The sequence below is a fragment of the Catharus ustulatus genome, chromosome 4, assembly GCF_009819885.2.
Source record: "Catharus ustulatus isolate bCatUst1 chromosome 4, bCatUst1.pri.v2, whole genome shotgun sequence".
Lineage (NCBI taxonomy): Eukaryota > Metazoa > Chordata > Aves > Passeriformes > Turdidae > Catharus > Catharus ustulatus.
The window spans coordinates 49,913,048-49,930,186 of record NC_046224.1 but is presented as its reverse complement, the minus strand read 5'-3'; the positions used below and the strand labels follow the sequence as shown (position 1 = coordinate 49,930,186).

Sequence of the window (17,139 nt, the reverse complement as noted above, 5' to 3'; positions counted from 1 at the left end):
GTGGCAGAGCTTTAGTGACGTTCTTTTTTGCCGTCTCCATTGGGATAGATTTCTGTCTCTGGCCAGTTTGAATCTAGAACAAACACCTTTCCATATATCCCAAGAACTTAGTATCAAGCAGCAAGAAGAGGGGTACAGCTGTCATTAATTCTTGAGGATGAGTCATACAAAATAATACTGGTTGGTTTGGGGTTTTTTTCCTTTGCATATGACCAGGGCTTTTTGTGTAGAGGAAAAGCAGTGACAAAGAAAGGTTAAGTGTCGTCTCACACTAGTAAAGCTGCCAGGGGCATAGTTACCAATTTTTCTTTATTGAGAGGGATTTTGTAACTGGAGACGTGGTCTAAGAGCAGCCATCTGCCATGGCCTGGCAAGGGCACTGGACGCCACAGGCAGTAACTAGAAATGCTTTTGACCTGTCTGAGAATTGACCTCAGGAATATCACAGAACCGCAAAATCATAAAATAGTTTCAGCTGGAAGGGACCTTAACAATCATCTAGCTCCAAACGCCCTGTCATGGGCAGGGACACCTTCCACTCGACCAGGATGCTCAGAGCCCCATCCCACCCGGCCTTGGACATTGCCAGGGCTGGGGCATACACGCTTTTTCTGGGCAACCTGTTCCAGTGCCTCTCCACCCAGCGTAAGGAATTTCTCCCTTTCAGGTCTCCAGGCCCCAGGACCACCCCAGCGCCGAGGCCGCGCAGCCGCTGCAGGCGCCGGGCGCGGGGCCGGACCGCGGCTCCCGCTGCCGGAAGCGGCGGCCGCTGTGACGCCAGTTCCGGACGAGCTCGTGGGGCTGAGGCGCGGCGCTGCTTCTGTGCGGAAGGAGGGCGCGGACGGCGGGTTCCGGCGGCACCGGCACCATGGTGAGCGGCGGGGCGGCGGCGGCCTGGCCCGGGGCAGGGCCGGGCAGGGCAGGGCCGGGCCGGGGGTGCGGCGGGGCCGGGCGGGCTGCGCCCCACGCGGGCGGGTGCGCGCGCCAGGCCTGCAGGCCGCGCCCTCCCTTTCCCCGCGCGGCGCGGGGGGACCGAAGGTTCTGGAGCCCGGGCGGGGCGGAGCCCACGCGGGATGAGCCCCCTCTCCCCACCCCGACTCAGAGTCCTGATAATGTGTTCGGTGTTTGGTCATTGTTCATTTAAGGCCTTGGGTGCTCTGCAAGCGTTGGTTCTTAAAGGCGGATATTGGTTACTGCTGTTATTAGTTTGCATTGATATTTAAAAAAAGAGAGAGTAGTTAAGCTGAGGTATCAAAGTGCAAAATGCTAAAACCTCAGCGTGGTCAGTAAACAGACTTGGTTCGTGCTGGCTGTGCCTGCCCTCGGGCTGTGCAGCACGGCCATGAAGGGATGTGCTGGCAGCAGCCTTGGGCGCACTGCAGTCTGCGAGCGGCTGCGCTCCGTCTCGTAATCCCTGCACAAAACAATGAGGTTGCAAGGCAGTCTTTCAAGAACCTTGATTACTTCTTAAATATACCTATGAGATATGGAAGTAATTTTGTTAACAAAAACATTGTTTAAGTTGATAGTGTCAGGGATTTGCTTTTGAAACACATAGTTTTATTGAAACTAGAACAATATTCTTACATTAACTGTGTTTTAGGCATCCATTTCCCTTGCTCCTGTGAACATTTTCAAGGCAGGTGCAGATGAAGAGAAGGCAGAAACAGCTCGGTTGGTAAGTTTAATTCTCTGAGAAATTGGTAGAACTTGAGGTAATTAAACTTTGTCTCTTCTGCTACTAAAAATGCTTTCACTGTATCATGATATGGAACCTCTGTCTCTTACTGGCTTTTCTTGTTGCATGTCTGAACAGAAGAGAGGAGTTTGTTTATATTGAAAATTAGAGAAACTTAATTGTCAAAACCAAGGTACCTCTACTGGAGCTCAGAAGATTTGTGTTTATTGGGTGGCATTTCATTTGGTTTTGAGACAGACCTACGGTTTGTGGGAGATTTAAGTGTATTTGATCTGGTGATCAAAATTTAGCAGTTAAAAAACTTGCCTTAAGTTCAGCCTCCTTTGAAAGAGGTGGAAGAGTTGGTTAAAACATTGAAAGCTGTGTGATAGTGTATAATTAATGTATTACAGTAGAAATAAATCGTTCCCTGAGGTATATTTATTTCCATTTCAGTCATCCTTTGTTGGTGCCATTGCCATTGGTGACCTAGTCAAGAGCACCCTGGGGCCTAAAGGCATGGTAAGACAGCTGCGTGCTCTCAGTAGTCTACCTGTTAATTTAATAGTTACTGTGCGTTTTCAAGCAGTATTCTCAATCTTGCATCTTATAGGACAAGATTCTTTTAAGTACTGGGAGAGACAGCTCCGTAACAGTTACCAACGATGGTGCAACCATCCTGAAAGCTATTGGAGTTGACAATCCAGCTGCCAAAGTCTTGGTTGGTGAGTTCTTAAAGGCTTGATATTTTTTAGTTTGTAACTCTATTACGAAGTTATTTGTTCTTAGAAAAGTGTTCTTGAAATACCGTGAAAAATTGAAGGGAGCGGGAGCAGAAATCCTGAAGAAAGAAGGGCAGAGTACTGCAAAAGTTGTGGCATTCTGCAAAAGTAAAATTGTCATGTATGCTGCTCTTCAAATTGTATGCTGCTGGTTTTACCTTCTTTTCCCTCAACCCTGCTTTGTCCCAGGAGTCAGAAGGGACAAAAGACAGCCTGTGGGCGCCTCTTTTTGCAGTGGGAAGATTTGGAACAGAAATCTGTGCACCAACACAAGTTCTCTCTGTTTCTCCCAGATATAAATCTGTCACTCAGTGAGCACTGTACTTCTGTACAGAGTTTACTGTTGTGAGCAACTGTTTTACTGTGGCAGAGGTCCACTGCTGGTGACAAGCAGGGTCCTGAACTATTGGGTGTCAGGTTTCCTAATGATTCTGTGTTTGCTGCGTCCCAGTTTATCAGCAGTTCATGCAGCAGACCTGTTACAGTCTCTGATACCTTAGGGCTTCTATCCAGCTTTACTTACTATTGATAACTATCTTTAGGATGGGGAACAGAGGGGAGCATCTTGACCATCACCAGGCTGAAACTAGTGTCTACTTTGCAAATAAAGAGCAGGAATTTGAAGGATGCTGAGTTTCACTTGCATCCTTTGTTTGTGTGTTTTTTTTTCCTTTGAGTTCCCTGTTTACACAGAGTAAAATCTATTTTTCTCATCCAAATTAATGCGTGAGAAAAATAGCATTAATACTGTGTTTTCCTTCTTCAGATATGTCAAAGGTTCAAGATGATGAAGTTGGCGATGGAACTACATCTGTTACAGTGTTGGCAGCTGAATTACTGAGGGTGATGTGTTAGATTTTTTCAGATGTTTGTCAATGTATTTCTGTGATACCACCACTAGGAGGTGTGTTATCCTATGTCTGGGAAAGGGCTCCCAAAGCATAGAAAGGAATAGCTTGCTCTGTTGCTATTGAAATTGATGGAGGAAAAAAGACAACCCTTAGGTATTGCATTGTCATTTTTTTTACAATTATTTTAGACTATTATTCCTTATATCATTTTTTATAAACTCTCAAGGTTAAGAATTATTTTAGACTATTATTCCTTATATTATTTTTTATAAACTCTCAAGGTTAAGCTGACTCTTACAGCTCACTTCCTGCCTGTTGCACTGAGCTGTGTGCTTAGTTGTCAGGTTCAGTCCTCTGAAATCCATTTCCATTCCTGCTAAATTCTGTTCTTTGATCGAGACCTGAATTCATGTATGGATTTTATGCCTATGGAAAAATTTACACTGCCAAACTCTAAACCTGAAATTACTGTGAAAGAGATTGGAGAAATGAGTAATTCTTCCTGTGTCAGAAGGTGTGATCATCTCAGGTTCAGGAACTAGAATCTAGAGCATCTTAAGGAATGATCTATCAGCTTGGCACGTTCCTCAGAAAAATGAAGATGGTTTTTTTCAACTACACTTTAAGTTGCATCCATAAATCAACATGTCTTTTCTAATTAGTGCTTTCTTGGGGGGAAAATAATGATTAATTTCGTTTAAATAGGAGGCAGAATTACTGATTGCGAGGAAGATTCATCCTCAGACCATCATTGCAGGCTGGAGAGCAGCCACAAAGGCTTCAAGAGAGGCCCTTCTGAAAGCAGCTGTGGATCATGGGTTAGTAATGTCCATTTCCTCTAACTCTTTATAAAAAACTACTTGAGATCAGAACATCAGTGCAAATTATAGTCCATTGATAAATTCTTCACTCTTATTAAAGCAGTGGGAAGGCTGAGTTAATAATTTTAACTGTTGAGAAAAAAATACTGTTTTGTTTTTTTTTAATGAGTTAAAGAAGCTTTATGATATTCAAAATTGCTTATGATGAGCAGAAATACAAGCTGTAATTTGCTCCCTGGAACAATGATCTGAGCTGTTACTTTTTGTACTCACATTTTAAATGTAACATTCCACATGCCTAGGACTTTGAGAGCACAGACTTTTTAAAGCTGAATGGAAAAATTCTCCTAACAAAACTTGCATTTCAAATAGAAAGTTGTGTTATGGGACAGTTGGAGGGATTCTGTCCAGTGTTCCTCAAAAGAGAATAGGGTACATACAGATACAGGCTAGAAGGAGTGGGCAAAGACTCGTGGTGGTAGCTAGTGGTAGTTAAAGCTTTCAGACTTTCCACTTTAACTGAACTGTCTTTATTTTAGTAATGATGAAGTGAAGTTCCGTGAAGACTTGATGAACATTGCGGGAACAACTCTTTCATCAAAATTACTTACTCACCATAAGGATCACTTTGTCAAGCTAGCTGTAGAAGCTGTTCTTAGGTTGAAAGGTTCTGGTAATTTGGAGGCTATCCATGTCATTAAAAAACTTGGTGGAAGTTTGGCTGATTCCTACTTAGATGAAGGTAAGTCTTTGAGTATTGACTGTGTATGCATTTGAGAAATAAAGCTGCTAAAGGTTACACATCTATGTAAATTTGTTGTAGGAAACACTATTATGTTATTACATTGAATATTAAAGATGGGGGATTTTGTAATAACTAGTAATTGTTCTCCTTTTTAATTTGAAATTTTACAAGACCTTTCTGTTACTACAGGCTTTTTACTTGACAAAAAGATTGGTGTAAATCAGCCAAAAAGAATTGAAAATGCGAAGATTCTTATTGCAAATACTGGTATGGATACAGACAAGATTAAGGTATGTAACAGAACTACTGTTGAGAAACTGTGTTTTTGTAAATGGAATTTTGAGACTGAGCTCTCTTTTCTTTGATTTAGATTTTTGGCTCTCGTGTTAGAGTGGACTCCACAGCAAAAGTGGCAGAAATAGAACAGGCAGAAAAGGAAAAAATGAAGGAGAAAGTGGATCGTATTCTTAAACATGGAATAAATTGCTTTATTAACAGGTATGTATTTCCTGGGAAAAGGGGAGAGTTACATTACTTCCCATGTTGTTCACTCTGCTAGAACAGGCAGTAAAACGCCTGGCACTTAGGATCAAAGAACTTGCACCTTAAAGCATATGACTACCTGTGCTTAGTATGATAGTGTTTCTTCAGAGAAAGGGTGTTTCAAAAAGCATCATAGTTTGTATTGATTTCTTTTTCTTAGCTTTGCATGTTTTCCTTGCACTGTGTTTACTTCTGTGTTGTGGAACATTCCCTGTATGGCAGGTGCCTCATACATGGCCTGCTTCAGTAGCTTTCAGAAATCTGTCCTGTGTCCATGCTACTGAGAATCTGGTGTCTTGGTACTGTGTTACTTTCAAAGGTTTGTTCTGTGTGTGATGGTGAGATGTGTTTGAATTTTAGACAGCTGATCTACAACTACCCTGAACATCTTTTCGGTGCTGCTGGTGTCATGGCAATTGAACATGCAGACTTTGCTGGTGTAGAACGTCTGGCTCTTGTCACAGGTGTGTGGAGTATGTTGTTGTATGAAACTTGGAGGGGCACATTATTTGATCATTAGTAAACATTAAACTTCCTTAAAGATACTTCTTTTTCTCCAACATCTGTGAATACAGGATCATAATGCAAAACATGGGATATAATTTAGCAAGTTAGTGCTAGTTAGTAATTTTCTTTCATACTTTCAGTTAAGTTCCTGCTTGATAAGATTTTGAAATGTTTGTTTTCTAATGAAAAGATGAAACTTTAGCAACAGAACGAATGGCTCCACAAGTTAATATTGATTCTCTGAAAATAACACTTGGTTCTAAATGGCTGTTGTTTGTAATGAAAGAGAAGGCTAAAGAGTAATCCTTTGTTAAAAATAGGGGCCTGAGTTGTTGACTTGAGGTGGACCTCAAATGACATGAACAACCTGGATATTTTGAATAATGATCTGCATAAATGTGATTCTAGTAACTAATGAAAATAAAACCTCTGGAATGCTACAGATAATTCTCATTGCTAAAGTTAAGAGACAGTTAACTGGGATGTCGTAGTTGATTTTGAAGGTGATCAGGATGATGAATTTGCTTGGCAGGAGAAGGGAAAAGACACTGACTTGGTTATCTTATACATAATTGCTACTTCAGTTTTGCTAACTGTCAGTAGGCACATTGACACAGACAAATACTTGATTGAGAGGAGCATTGCTTATATTCTGGAGCAAATTCAAAGCATACTTTCTATGCAGAGCAAATGGACCTTAACAGACCACACTGGCTTGAATAGTATAGCTGGAAAAAAGACAATTTTTTAATACACACAAACTCTCTGCTACAAGTCTTGGTCTTCCTTGTAGTGCTACAACTACACACTGCTGCAAGCTACTGTGGGATAATTGAGCACACATTGGGAATGCATACATGTAAAGAGTTTTCTAATAGGAAGAGGAAAGAGCTAGAATGAGAACTAAACAACATCGTGTTCAAAGACGTTTTGGTCTTTGTAATGCTTGTTTTGTTTATGATATGGCAGTTTACAGATCATGCACAGTACTCCTGCTACAGCATGGAATGAGACTTGAGATGCAGGGGGATGGTGGTGGCTCCTGGTTCTCAGCCATCGTCAGCAGGCAAAATGAATACTGTCACAAGCTCAATTTTTAAAGCATGAAAGACTTCATTTAGTATTTTATAAATAATCAGTAAATACTGTGAAAACTTGAAACATAGTGACAATGCTAGCAAAGATGAATGTTCTGTTATCTGACACAACTCACAAGTGTTTTAGTCCTTGTGTAACAAAACATTGGTGTTTTAAGGATTTATGAGCATTGGTTAAAGATTTCTGGTGCCACATGCTGACATGAGAAAGTCTTGGCTTATCATTATTGTTAATTTAAATTTATTTTGGGGCAGTTATGAAGACCGTTTTTTTGACACACTACCAACAGCCCCCCTCTTGCTTAGACCTTACCTGAAAGGATGCTTTTGTTGTGAGCTCTGATTTCTTTATGATCTTACACTTGTAGGTGGTGAAATTGCATCAACCTTTGATCACCCTGAGCTAGTAAAACTAGGAAGCTGCAAGCTTATTGAAGAAGTCATGATTGGAGAAGATAAACTCATTCATTTCTCTGGAGTAGCAATGGGTAAGTGTTTTGTCATTAATGGTGTAGTGCTACATTTGTGTTAACCCTCTGCTAATGCTGTTCAGTTTCCAGTGAGGCATAGGAATTCTGTAATGATTTATGTAACTGTTTTTATTAAAGCCTTGCTTTTCAGTAAAACTCCTGCATAGTTTCATGGTTGAAACTGCAGATGTTTTTTGTTACATAAATGAACATATAATAATTTTTAAGGATGGGAACCAAGGTTTCTGCTTAGGGAAATTCAATTGACAGGAAAAGTAGCAATATGTCATACTTAAAGAGCCTGAGAGCTTGTTCTAGTAAATGTCAACACTCTAATTTTTCAAGGAATTTTGAAGTGAGATTAATTTTCTGTTAAATTAAATAAGGTATTGTGGAACCAAAGCAATTACACTGTGTGCATAATTTAATTCTATCTTTGAAATGTCATCATGCTTTCTTTTGCTCCCAAAATTAAGTAATACAAAACTTGACTGCAGTGATAGCAAAACCATTGTAAATGCTTTGTGATAGCCCATTTTTGTGTCCTGGTTTCTCTTTTTAATCTTTTTAAATTGCGCTTCCTTAGGTGAAGCTTGCACCATAGTTTTGCGTGGAGCCACACAACAGATTCTAGATGAAGCAGAGAGGTCTTTGCATGATGCTCTCTGTGTCCTGGCCCAGACTGTGAAGGATACAAGAACTGTGTATGGTGGAGGTGAGTATCAGATTCTCTGTACATGTATACTTCGTATTACTGAATGTCAGAAATGTGACATCTGTGTGTCTTCTCTGAATAGGTTGTTCAGAGATGCTGATGGCTAATGCTGTTGCAGAGCTTGCTGTCAGAACACCTGGCAAAGAGTCTGTTGCAATGGAGTCCTTTGCTAAGGCTTTACGAATGGTAGGTTTATTTAATCAGATTGCTGGATTAAGAGACAAAGTTTCATGAGGTTTACTAAGTTGTGGCATCAGATATTTGTTTCACTTTAAAAGTTTTGGTTGTCCGAAGTAAAAAAGTTTAGCAACACATCTTGGATAAACAGTGGGGGAAATTTTTTTTTTGTCTTAGGAAAAACGTACTGTTGTTTTAATAATTCTGCATGTTACAGAATTGTGAATGTTCATATGCTGACCCTCCTCTAATTGGTTTTTGCTCACCTTACCTGCTAGTTAAAAGTGCTGCAGAAATAGTACATAAAAATCTCTTCTAAATCAGCTGTCAATTACATAAGATAAGAGCAACCCTTCTGTTCCATTGATGCTTTAGTGCTGTTTGGGTGTATTCATATTCTAGTACTATCTACAAGTTTCTAGTCTTGCATTGGAGATTGTATCTTAGTAGGAAACACAAGTGTCACAGGAAGCATTAATAGAGTTGTGCTAACAGGCTGTAAGTTTGAGAAAAATACTACTTTTTCCAATTTAAATTAGGGAAAGCCTTTCTCCCAAGAAAATTAAATTCAAGAGCATAGTAACACTGGGCATTACCTCTTCAGTCAGCACACGCAAGTTTGCACTGCTGTCACAGAAACAGCAAACAGAATGATTAGGTAGTTAATGCTTACCAGCAGGCTTTGCTTTTTAAATGAAAACATTTCTCCAGTTGTAGTCTGAAATGATAAAATGGCAAATTTTTTTTTTCTTCTGTCCATGTAAAATGATCTGACAAATCTGCTAGTATGCTTCTGTCCTCTTAAGTACTTTCTTACAAGGTCTTGAAATTCTTAGAAAGGTATTTTGGGTTTTTTACTTTTTCCTTATCACAGCAACAGACCATCTGCCATGTTTCTGAAGCATCTTTTTGAAATTCAATTGTAAACTAATAACATCAAAGTTTATTTCATGTTTACTAACAATCAGTCCCTGCATTAATTAAAAACAACCTGTGTTTATCCCCTTAGATCCCAACAATAATAGCTGATAATGCTGGCTATGACAGTGCTGACTTGGTTGCTCAGCTCAGAGCTGCTCATAGTGAAGGGAAGACTACTTATGGACTGGGTAAGGGGATCAGTTTTATTTCAGTGTTTGAATTGCTTTTTGGCAGGTCCATTAGGCTCACTGAAGTTGTTTATATATGTCTGTCACATGTATTCAGCAGGGAGAACTGAGTGTGTTGATGTGGTTTTGCATAGAACTTGGGTACAGCACTACATTCCTTTTCTGTTCTACCAAGCTTTTGACAGTAGAGTGAAAACCTTTGTTTCTTAAGTGGATGGTTTTCACCTCTAAAAACCACTTCCTTACACTGAGTTTAGTTATATAGAAAGCTTAAAAAGAAAAAGATTGTTTTAAAACCAGCAATCACCTAAAAACCCAGAAGAACCAAACATCCTTCCCTTTGCCCCTTCCCTCCCCCCCAAAAAACCCACAAACTCCATCCGAACAGCAACCACAGAGTTGTGGAGAAAAACCCTGAAGTTATTATACCTGAGGACAGGGTGCGGAGAGTCCTGCTAGGATTTTGTCTCCACATCACAGTGTATAAAGCTTTTGTCATTAATTGTATGTAATTGCACCATTAGACTTAAATCAGGAGTCTTGAGGTAGATGACTTTATTTAATACTTCCCTACCTATCAGTATAGTTCATTTGAGCAGATAAGTTACTATGCTCTCAGCTTCTTGTAATTTCCTTAAAAAAAAAACTGAGTTAAAAAACAAAACCAAACAACCACCTCTTAATGTATTTCTTCTTCCAGATATGAAAGAGGGTGTCATTGGGGACATGTCAGTTTTGGGAGTAACAGAAAGTTTCCAGGTCAAGAGACAAGTTTTGCTGAGTGCAGCTGAAGCAGCAGAAATGATTCTTCGTGTAGATGACATCATTAAAGCAGCACCAAGGTATGGTCAGAGTATCTGCATGGTCACTCACAGTGGTGTAAACCTCCTTCTGTGGAAGAGTAAGGGTGCAGAAAAGTCTTGTTCTAAAAAGGCTTTAATTGAAATGAACCTGACATGCTGATGTTCGTATTAGGTAATTTTGTTGCATTAACAGTAGGCCTTCAGAGCCATCAGCAAACCTGAATTGCTGTGCCTGAGTAATGCCTAATTAATCTTAGGTTACTACTAAACATCTGCACGAATAGGTGACCACAATGTAAGGGATCATGCTTGCTTTTTAATTTGGCAAAAATTGTAGTGAAATGTCCAGCTGCTTCTGAGATAGAATCTGCAGCTAAAACAGAAACACATGTGTTAAAAGGTTTGAGAAGAATTGCTGCTGATAAGCAGGTTATGCCGTAGGTGCCTGCTACCAGGTAGTTTTCCCTGCTTTTTGAATCACAGGATTTTTTTTTCAAATGGTCATGGGTTGTGCATTAGCTTTGAGATGGTATTGTTTTCTGTGCTGTGAGATAAAGCTGTCCCTGAATAAAAAATACTAAGTAAAGGTCAGAAATAAGGGTGGGTGAGGAGAGGCTGGTGAACATTAGTGTGGTGGGAATTTTCTGATATTTTTTCTTTTTCTCCCCAGAAAACGTGTACCAGACCATCGCCCCTGTTAAATTTTCTTCAGTACCTGAGGATGTGTGGACCAGGTCTCACCTAGTATTTTTTTTTTAATGGTCTAGTTTTTGTGAGGTTATGGAATAGAAGTTTGAGACAAACAGATCTCCATCAATGGCACTGTCTTCAGTTGGTTTCTACTTACTGGAGCTTTTATGTGTTGTGGGGAAGAATTCTCTTTCAGGGGTGTATAAACCAGGCATTTTATACAACCCTATTCATTCTGTTCCTTCCAGGTTCCACTTAAAGTACACAGAAATAAATAAAAATAAAAACTTCAGATTCCCCAAAGTTGTATTTCTTCCTGTAGAGCCGGGAAGGGTAGATCCATTAGGACAGCTGTGGTGCACATCCTCAGGCCTTGGCTGCTTCAGGGAGTGACTAAGCCCTCATGGCTTCCTGCTTCGTGTTGACCTCCTGTGTTAGTGTAAGTGGTGTATTCCTGTCCTGGCTGCATAGGTTTGAGTTGGAGTCCTAGAAATAGGCTCTGAAATTAGAGGGTATCTTTCTAGTGGTACTGGAGCATTACTCTTTTTTATGATGGTGGAAGAGAGAGTGGAAGGGCACTTCTGCCAAAGCAGAAAGATCAAGCTGATATAAGCAAGTATGTGTGCAAAGATTTTTCTCCCTTAGATTTCTTAAAATGAAGGGAATCTGCTTACAGAATCCTCTCCTTAACTCTTGACACACACTCTTCAGCTCTTCAGAAGTGACAGTACTGTGTTGAGAGGGCTGAGTGAAACACAAACCATTGATAAGCCAGTGAATGCACACTTTTCCCCATCCTCTCAGATAAATACAGTACCAGCTCATTTCTGTGGGATATATATAGAACATTGACCTTGGATATTAAAATAGTGCCCCTAACTCATGTTCTGCTTGCATTTTTGTAGGAAGAAATTGTTGGAACAAGACTAGATAAAGAATTTGCTGTTAATTCAAAAGAAGGATTTTTTTAACTTGGCAATATACTATAATACTTTTATTTAATTCAACCAGTGGCACACTACATGGGTGCTAGCCAGATGCAAATTTAGACTTCATTTAACAAGACAACAAGTGCTAGCAGAGTGTATATATCCAGACAATTTTTCAGGCATGTAGATGACATTAAGCAGTCACAAACTGGAATGGAGTAAGACCTTTTCTGGGAAGTCAGCTGCTGCTTCTGCAGGCTGCACTGGCGAGACAGTTCTACTCTAAGAGTGTGCCACCAAGGGCTCTCCACCCTTGTTAAAAAAGCTGCCACCTAGTTCAACCGTTTAAATGTCACTTTGAGCCAGATTTCTATTACTCGATTAAAGCAAAGCTTTAAAAAAAAGTGTATTTTTAAGGGGATCTGGACTGGTCCAAGTTGCAAGCTTGAGAAATACCCAGCTGAAATCAGCTGAATAAAGTTTGCCTCATCTGATGCCTATAGTGACAGCTCACAGCCCTTGATTTTATTCATGCAAGTTTACCTTTGCAGCTCTAGTGGATTTTCCTTTTTAGTCAGGCTTTGATTTTCTTCTTTGCTCCTGTACAGGTGCCCTTAGAGGCAGTGTTGTCAGTAACAAAACCCAGCAGCAAAGCCTACAGCTTTCCTCACCATCATTTGAGTGCTGCTTGCCAGTAATGAAACAGCTGTCACAAATTTTGCAGGAAGAAAGAGGAGAGCCCCTGTACATGTGTGCTGCTTCCTTGAAAATCAGCTGGGAGTCTGCTGCCACTTCCCAGTCAGTAGACAGGGAAACCTTGAAGATAAGTAATTTGAGACCAATGCTGTGGGTTGCATTAGAGCTGTGGGTCTCAGCAGTGATCACCTTGAACAGTGGCTTCCAGCTGAGCTGGGACACCTCAGCAGGGTGGGAGAAGAGGGAGCCCACGGGTGAGGAGCATCAAGTCCATGTGTGCTCCATGCAATCCACCCATGGCAAACATCTAAACTGGGTCTTCATCTGTATTGTGAACTGTGTCATCCCAGCACAGGAGGAGCAGGAGGGAGAAGAAGTCTGTTCTAGGGAGAGTGCTGGGTGCTGCACAAAGATGGGTGTCTTTACAAGAGTTTGCTGTCACACTATCTCCAAGCTGGTGCATGTACTCCTGCTGGCTGCCAGGTGGTGTGGTGCTCCCTGGACACCAGCAAGCGAGGGAGAGGTAGAGGTTGGGCAGTGGTGGGAGTGTGCTGCCACCTTGGCCAAAAGGGGCAGTTGAGCATCAGCAGGGCTCGGCTTCTGGCTCCATCTTGGCGGCAGGAGGTAGCAATGGTTTCTCGTCCGGCGTGATTTCTATCACCGCCCCAGAGCGCTTGCGGGGCTCGGGGGTCTCCTCTGACCATCTGCCCACCCTGCGCACCCCTCTGGCCACTTTGGGTGCGTTCCTGCAGGGGTTGTGGTCATAGATCACCAGCTTCAGGCCAGGGAGGTGGGCAAGACTGGGGAAGAACCGGATGGAATTGCGATCCACGTCGATCACCTCCAGGAAGGGCATGTCCAGGAGCACGGGAGGGAACTCTGAGAGCAGGTTCCCTGACAGCCAGATGGTGCGCAACTCCTGCAGGCACTGCAGCTGGGGAGGGAGGCACCGCAGGGCGTTGGAGCCAGCATGCAGGGTCTTGAGCAGGCTGAGCTCACACACCACTTCAGGCAGGTACTGCAGGCAGTTGGACTCGATCCACAGGGTCTTGAGGTTCTGCAGGAGTCGGAGTTCGAGGGGCAGGCTGCAGAGCTTGTTGTTGCCCAGGTAGAGGATGCACAGCTGCTTCAGCGTGCACACAACTAGGGGCAGTGCTTTGAAGTTGTTGAAGTCCAGTGCCAAGATCTGCAGGTTTTGCAGCTGCTCCAGCTCGGGGGGCAGATAGTTCAGATTGTTGTCACTCAGGTACAGTTTAACCAGTTCCCTAAAGGAGCAAATGTGCACAGGCAGCCGCCTCATCTGCCTGCCACTCAGATCCACCATTTTATCCACTGGCATCTCTTCTAAGTCTTCTAGGAGGTACTTCTGGCACTTGTTAGAGGGCACAAAAGCAAGTATGGCTTTCAGATTATTGCCCATCTTGGGATTTTGTTTTGGGGTGGCTGAGACTGAGGGACAGGAGCCTGCCTTGGTCTTCTGCTGCACACTGGCCTGTTGGTAACTCGTTCTTCCCAATATAAGGCTTTGTTTACATGGCACCAGCCATTAATCTCAAGGGCTCTGAAATGTTTCTGATAACTGAATGAGTGTTTGGTGACGGGGATTATAGACAGGGTGACTCAGGGCCCAAGTCTCCCTCTCTCACCCACACTCCCCCCGTTCACCCCCCCCAAAACCAACATTCCTTCTTTCCTCTTCTTGCATACTGTAAATGTTCTCTGATTTTGCCCCAAATAAAATTAGAGTTGCTCCAATGCCCCATCCCTTCACCTCTTACTGCAGCTGTGCTGTCTTTGTAGCCAGTGCAGGCAGCCAGGATGGGCTTGGGAAAGTAAACACCACAGCAGACCAAAGTTTTAAGCTCAGATGTTTAAATTTCATGAAACTTTCAGCAGAAATGTCAGATATAATCAAATTGTTTTTAAAATACCTGTCAAGGCTTGACTGACTTTCAAGGCGAGTGGCACTTTCAGGGATGTATTTTGAAAGGTGCCAAATACTTGGATTTCAGAGTGTAACTTGCCACCCAGTACTTATCTTAAAGCTTTAACACAAATACTTGGCAAACTGCTATCTTGAGCAGTTCTACTGTTTATGTTTCTAATTTAATGATATTTGTTATAGCCTCTGGCACTCTTGGCTGTGTAAGGCCTTTTTTATTACATTTTACTTCTTGTCTGTAGGGCCTTTTTCATTACATTGTGTTCTACTCCTTGTCTGAATCCCAATGTAATGTGCTGTCACAAATTGCCAAGGTTGTTCTTCATCCGCTTTCCAAGTGTGCTACCGCAGTTCCCGTGTCTGTACCAAAACCTGTCAAGAAACTCCCATGGATTTAATTCCATCAAGATTCTCACTTGTTATGAGTGAAATAAGTCTGATTTTGGTAAGTTATGGGTATTTAGATGTGACAATGTAAACTGTGTAAGGTGTCTCTCATCAAGACCCATTTTGCTATTCAGTTCTAGTTTCTAGGAGCATTCCCCTGTATAGTTTGCATATAGTTTGCATTCCCTCTGCGTTGTTTGATATGTTGAGCTGCTGCTATTTCAAGCTTTCCTGGGGACTCATATGTGTCCCTACCCATGGCAGGGGGGTTGGAACTACATGATATTTAAGATTCCTTCCAACCCAACCCATTCTGTGATTGTCCTGCCAGTGTGTTTGCCATGGCTCTACCATGAACTTTGGATGTGAAAGCTGGCAGTGTGTTTTAAGGTAAAATAGCCTTTTCAGCACCTTGCTCTTTGCTTTGATCTCTACAGCTCATTGCTGCCATTTTCCACACTTGCTGTAATTTAGGGAGAATACTTTCTTTGAACAATCTGTGATTGTTTTGGGGTTTTAGGTGTTATACTACCAAAATCTGTGACTGCTGAGAGCCACACACTCTAGAAAAACAAAAGGCAGAGCAAAGAGAAAATTAAGGAAAAGGTCCCACTTAAGGTGACCTCTCTATTTCTGGTAAAATCTAGTTATATTGATTTCTCTACTATCACTTGCTTTCAAATGTAAAGCAGCTCTTAGCTATCAATTTGGTATAGGCTATAGGATGTTTATAAGCCTTTTCCCCACAAGATGGCTGGCTGTGCCATACAGCAGTGATGTTATGAGATGTGTGGAGGAGAACAATGGAGAGGGCACCTGGGAAACAGTATTGTAGCAGGATGGAGAACAGTTGAGTGCTGAGATCTGAGCGCCATAAAATAAGTTTTGGATGGAGAAGCTGGGCAGAGTATCAAGCCTGGAGAACAAAGACAATATCACAGTCATCTGTGGTGGTGTTGTGGAATAGAGGGCCTGAAAGTTCCCTCTCTGATGATGGGATGTGCTGTGCATGGCATCTCAGAAGCAAGAAGCCAGTTTGCTCTGCATGAGCATCTCCCTTTAGACGCTTCTTTACTGCTTTGGTACTCTGTGCCCTGTCAGAGGACCACGAGGGGGAATGTGTCAGCAGGTTGTTGTATTTGTTTTTCTTTTCTAAACAGCTGTGGCATTTTCTGAAGGCAAGGGTCCCTCCCCTTAAGGCACTGTAGGCTACAGGTGTGGAAAACCAAATGCATTTGGCATAACTAATAATGAATATACATCCACAGCAAAGCCTTGTCTTTTAGAAAATTATTTTCAGACAACCTATTAATCATAACAACATAAGAACATAGCTAAGAAAGTATTAATGACATAGTTTAGGCATATTTTTCTCAATGATCCATGTGTAGACAAATAACTTTGCAAAGTACCTTATGTCTGCAGGTAGGGATATGGATATATATTTTTTTCTACTTAAATTGTTTCTCCTTAATGGAACTTTTAAGCTTCAGATGACTATTTCTTAGGGATCCTCTGCACAGTAGTTTAATCATTATTCCAGCTTATCAAAAAAGGTCACGATGACCTTCTGTTGCTGCATTTTGTACCTCTGTTAGCTAAATTAATGTCTGCTTGGAACATAGTGTGAGATCAGAGAATTTGGGAAAGAGTAACCTTTGTATGGATTAATAAAGGACTACACTTGCAGTAAAATGGACAATTACGCTCTTTCTGAGCATCAGCCACTCAGTGGAGCCGTGAAGGCAAAGGCAGTCCTCACAGTAGACCCAGGCAGCGTTTTGAAAGCCACTTCATGTCTTCAAAGTTACCATGGTGCCCTCCAACACGAACATTATCAACTTCCCAGAAGCATTTGTAGCATTTGAGGAAAAGTTCAAGTGATAAAGGCACTCAGCACAGACATTGTCTTGCTCTTGTCAAAGCAACACTGCCCTACCCAAGGGCATGTCATCTGCTCTGCTGTGCATCAGGTGACAGGTGGGGGCTTCTTGAGAAATGCCTTTGCTTTCTAGAATTTCACAAATGGCTACATCTTTTCTCACTATTCCCATTTCCAGCACCCAGCTCTTGCAGTTCAATGGCTGCAATGACTCTGGGACAGAAAATATGACTGCTGATAACTTGTGTAAAACCTCTGAGTCCAGGAGAAATGGGGAATATTACTCAGAGATCGATAATTGAAAAAAATTATAAT

General features: G+C 41.8%; 2 protein-coding genes across 2 annotated transcripts; one reads left to right on the top strand and one right to left on the bottom strand.

The window, feature by feature from the left end:
• Nucleotides 1-764: 764 nt before the first annotated feature.
• CCT2 (chaperonin containing TCP1 subunit 2) lies at nt 765-11,280 on the top strand. Its single transcript, XM_033057109.1, has 16 exons — nt 765-871; nt 1,604-1,678; nt 2,135-2,200; nt 2,292-2,403; nt 3,227-3,303; nt 4,017-4,129; nt 4,672-4,874; nt 5,067-5,167; nt 5,248-5,375; nt 5,781-5,884; nt 7,393-7,512; nt 8,081-8,209; nt 8,292-8,395; nt 9,396-9,495; nt 10,196-10,337; nt 10,969-11,280. Exons 1-16 carry the CDS (start codon nt 869-871, stop codon nt 10,997-10,999), a joined length of 1,608 nt encoding a protein of 535 aa, XP_032913000.1. The 5' UTR covers nt 765-868; the 3' UTR covers nt 11,000-11,280.
• Nucleotides 11,141-17,132, bottom strand: LRRC10 (leucine rich repeat containing 10). Its single transcript, XM_033057110.1, has one exon. It carries the CDS (start codon nt 14,031-14,033, stop codon nt 13,197-13,199), a length of 837 nt encoding a protein of 278 aa, XP_032913001.1. The 5' UTR covers nt 14,034-17,132; the 3' UTR covers nt 11,141-13,196.
• Between the last annotated feature and the right edge of the window lie 7 nt (nt 17,133-17,139).

Bases quoted from the DNA above. Each gene is read 5' to 3' on its own strand.
- CCT2 (XM_033057109.1), top strand. The intron at 2,404-3,226 runs GTGAGTTCTTAA...TTCCTTCTTCAG, and splicing joins AGCTGCCAAAGTCTTGGTTG to ATATGTCAAAGGTTCAAGAT. The intron at 5,168-5,247 runs GTATGTAACAGA...TCTTTGATTTAG, and splicing joins TGGATACAGACAAGATTAAG to ATTTTTGGCTCTCGTGTTAG.
- LRRC10 (XM_033057110.1), bottom strand. From the start codon at position 14,033: ATGGGCAATAATCTGAAAGCCATACTTGCTTTTGTGCCCTCTAACAAG.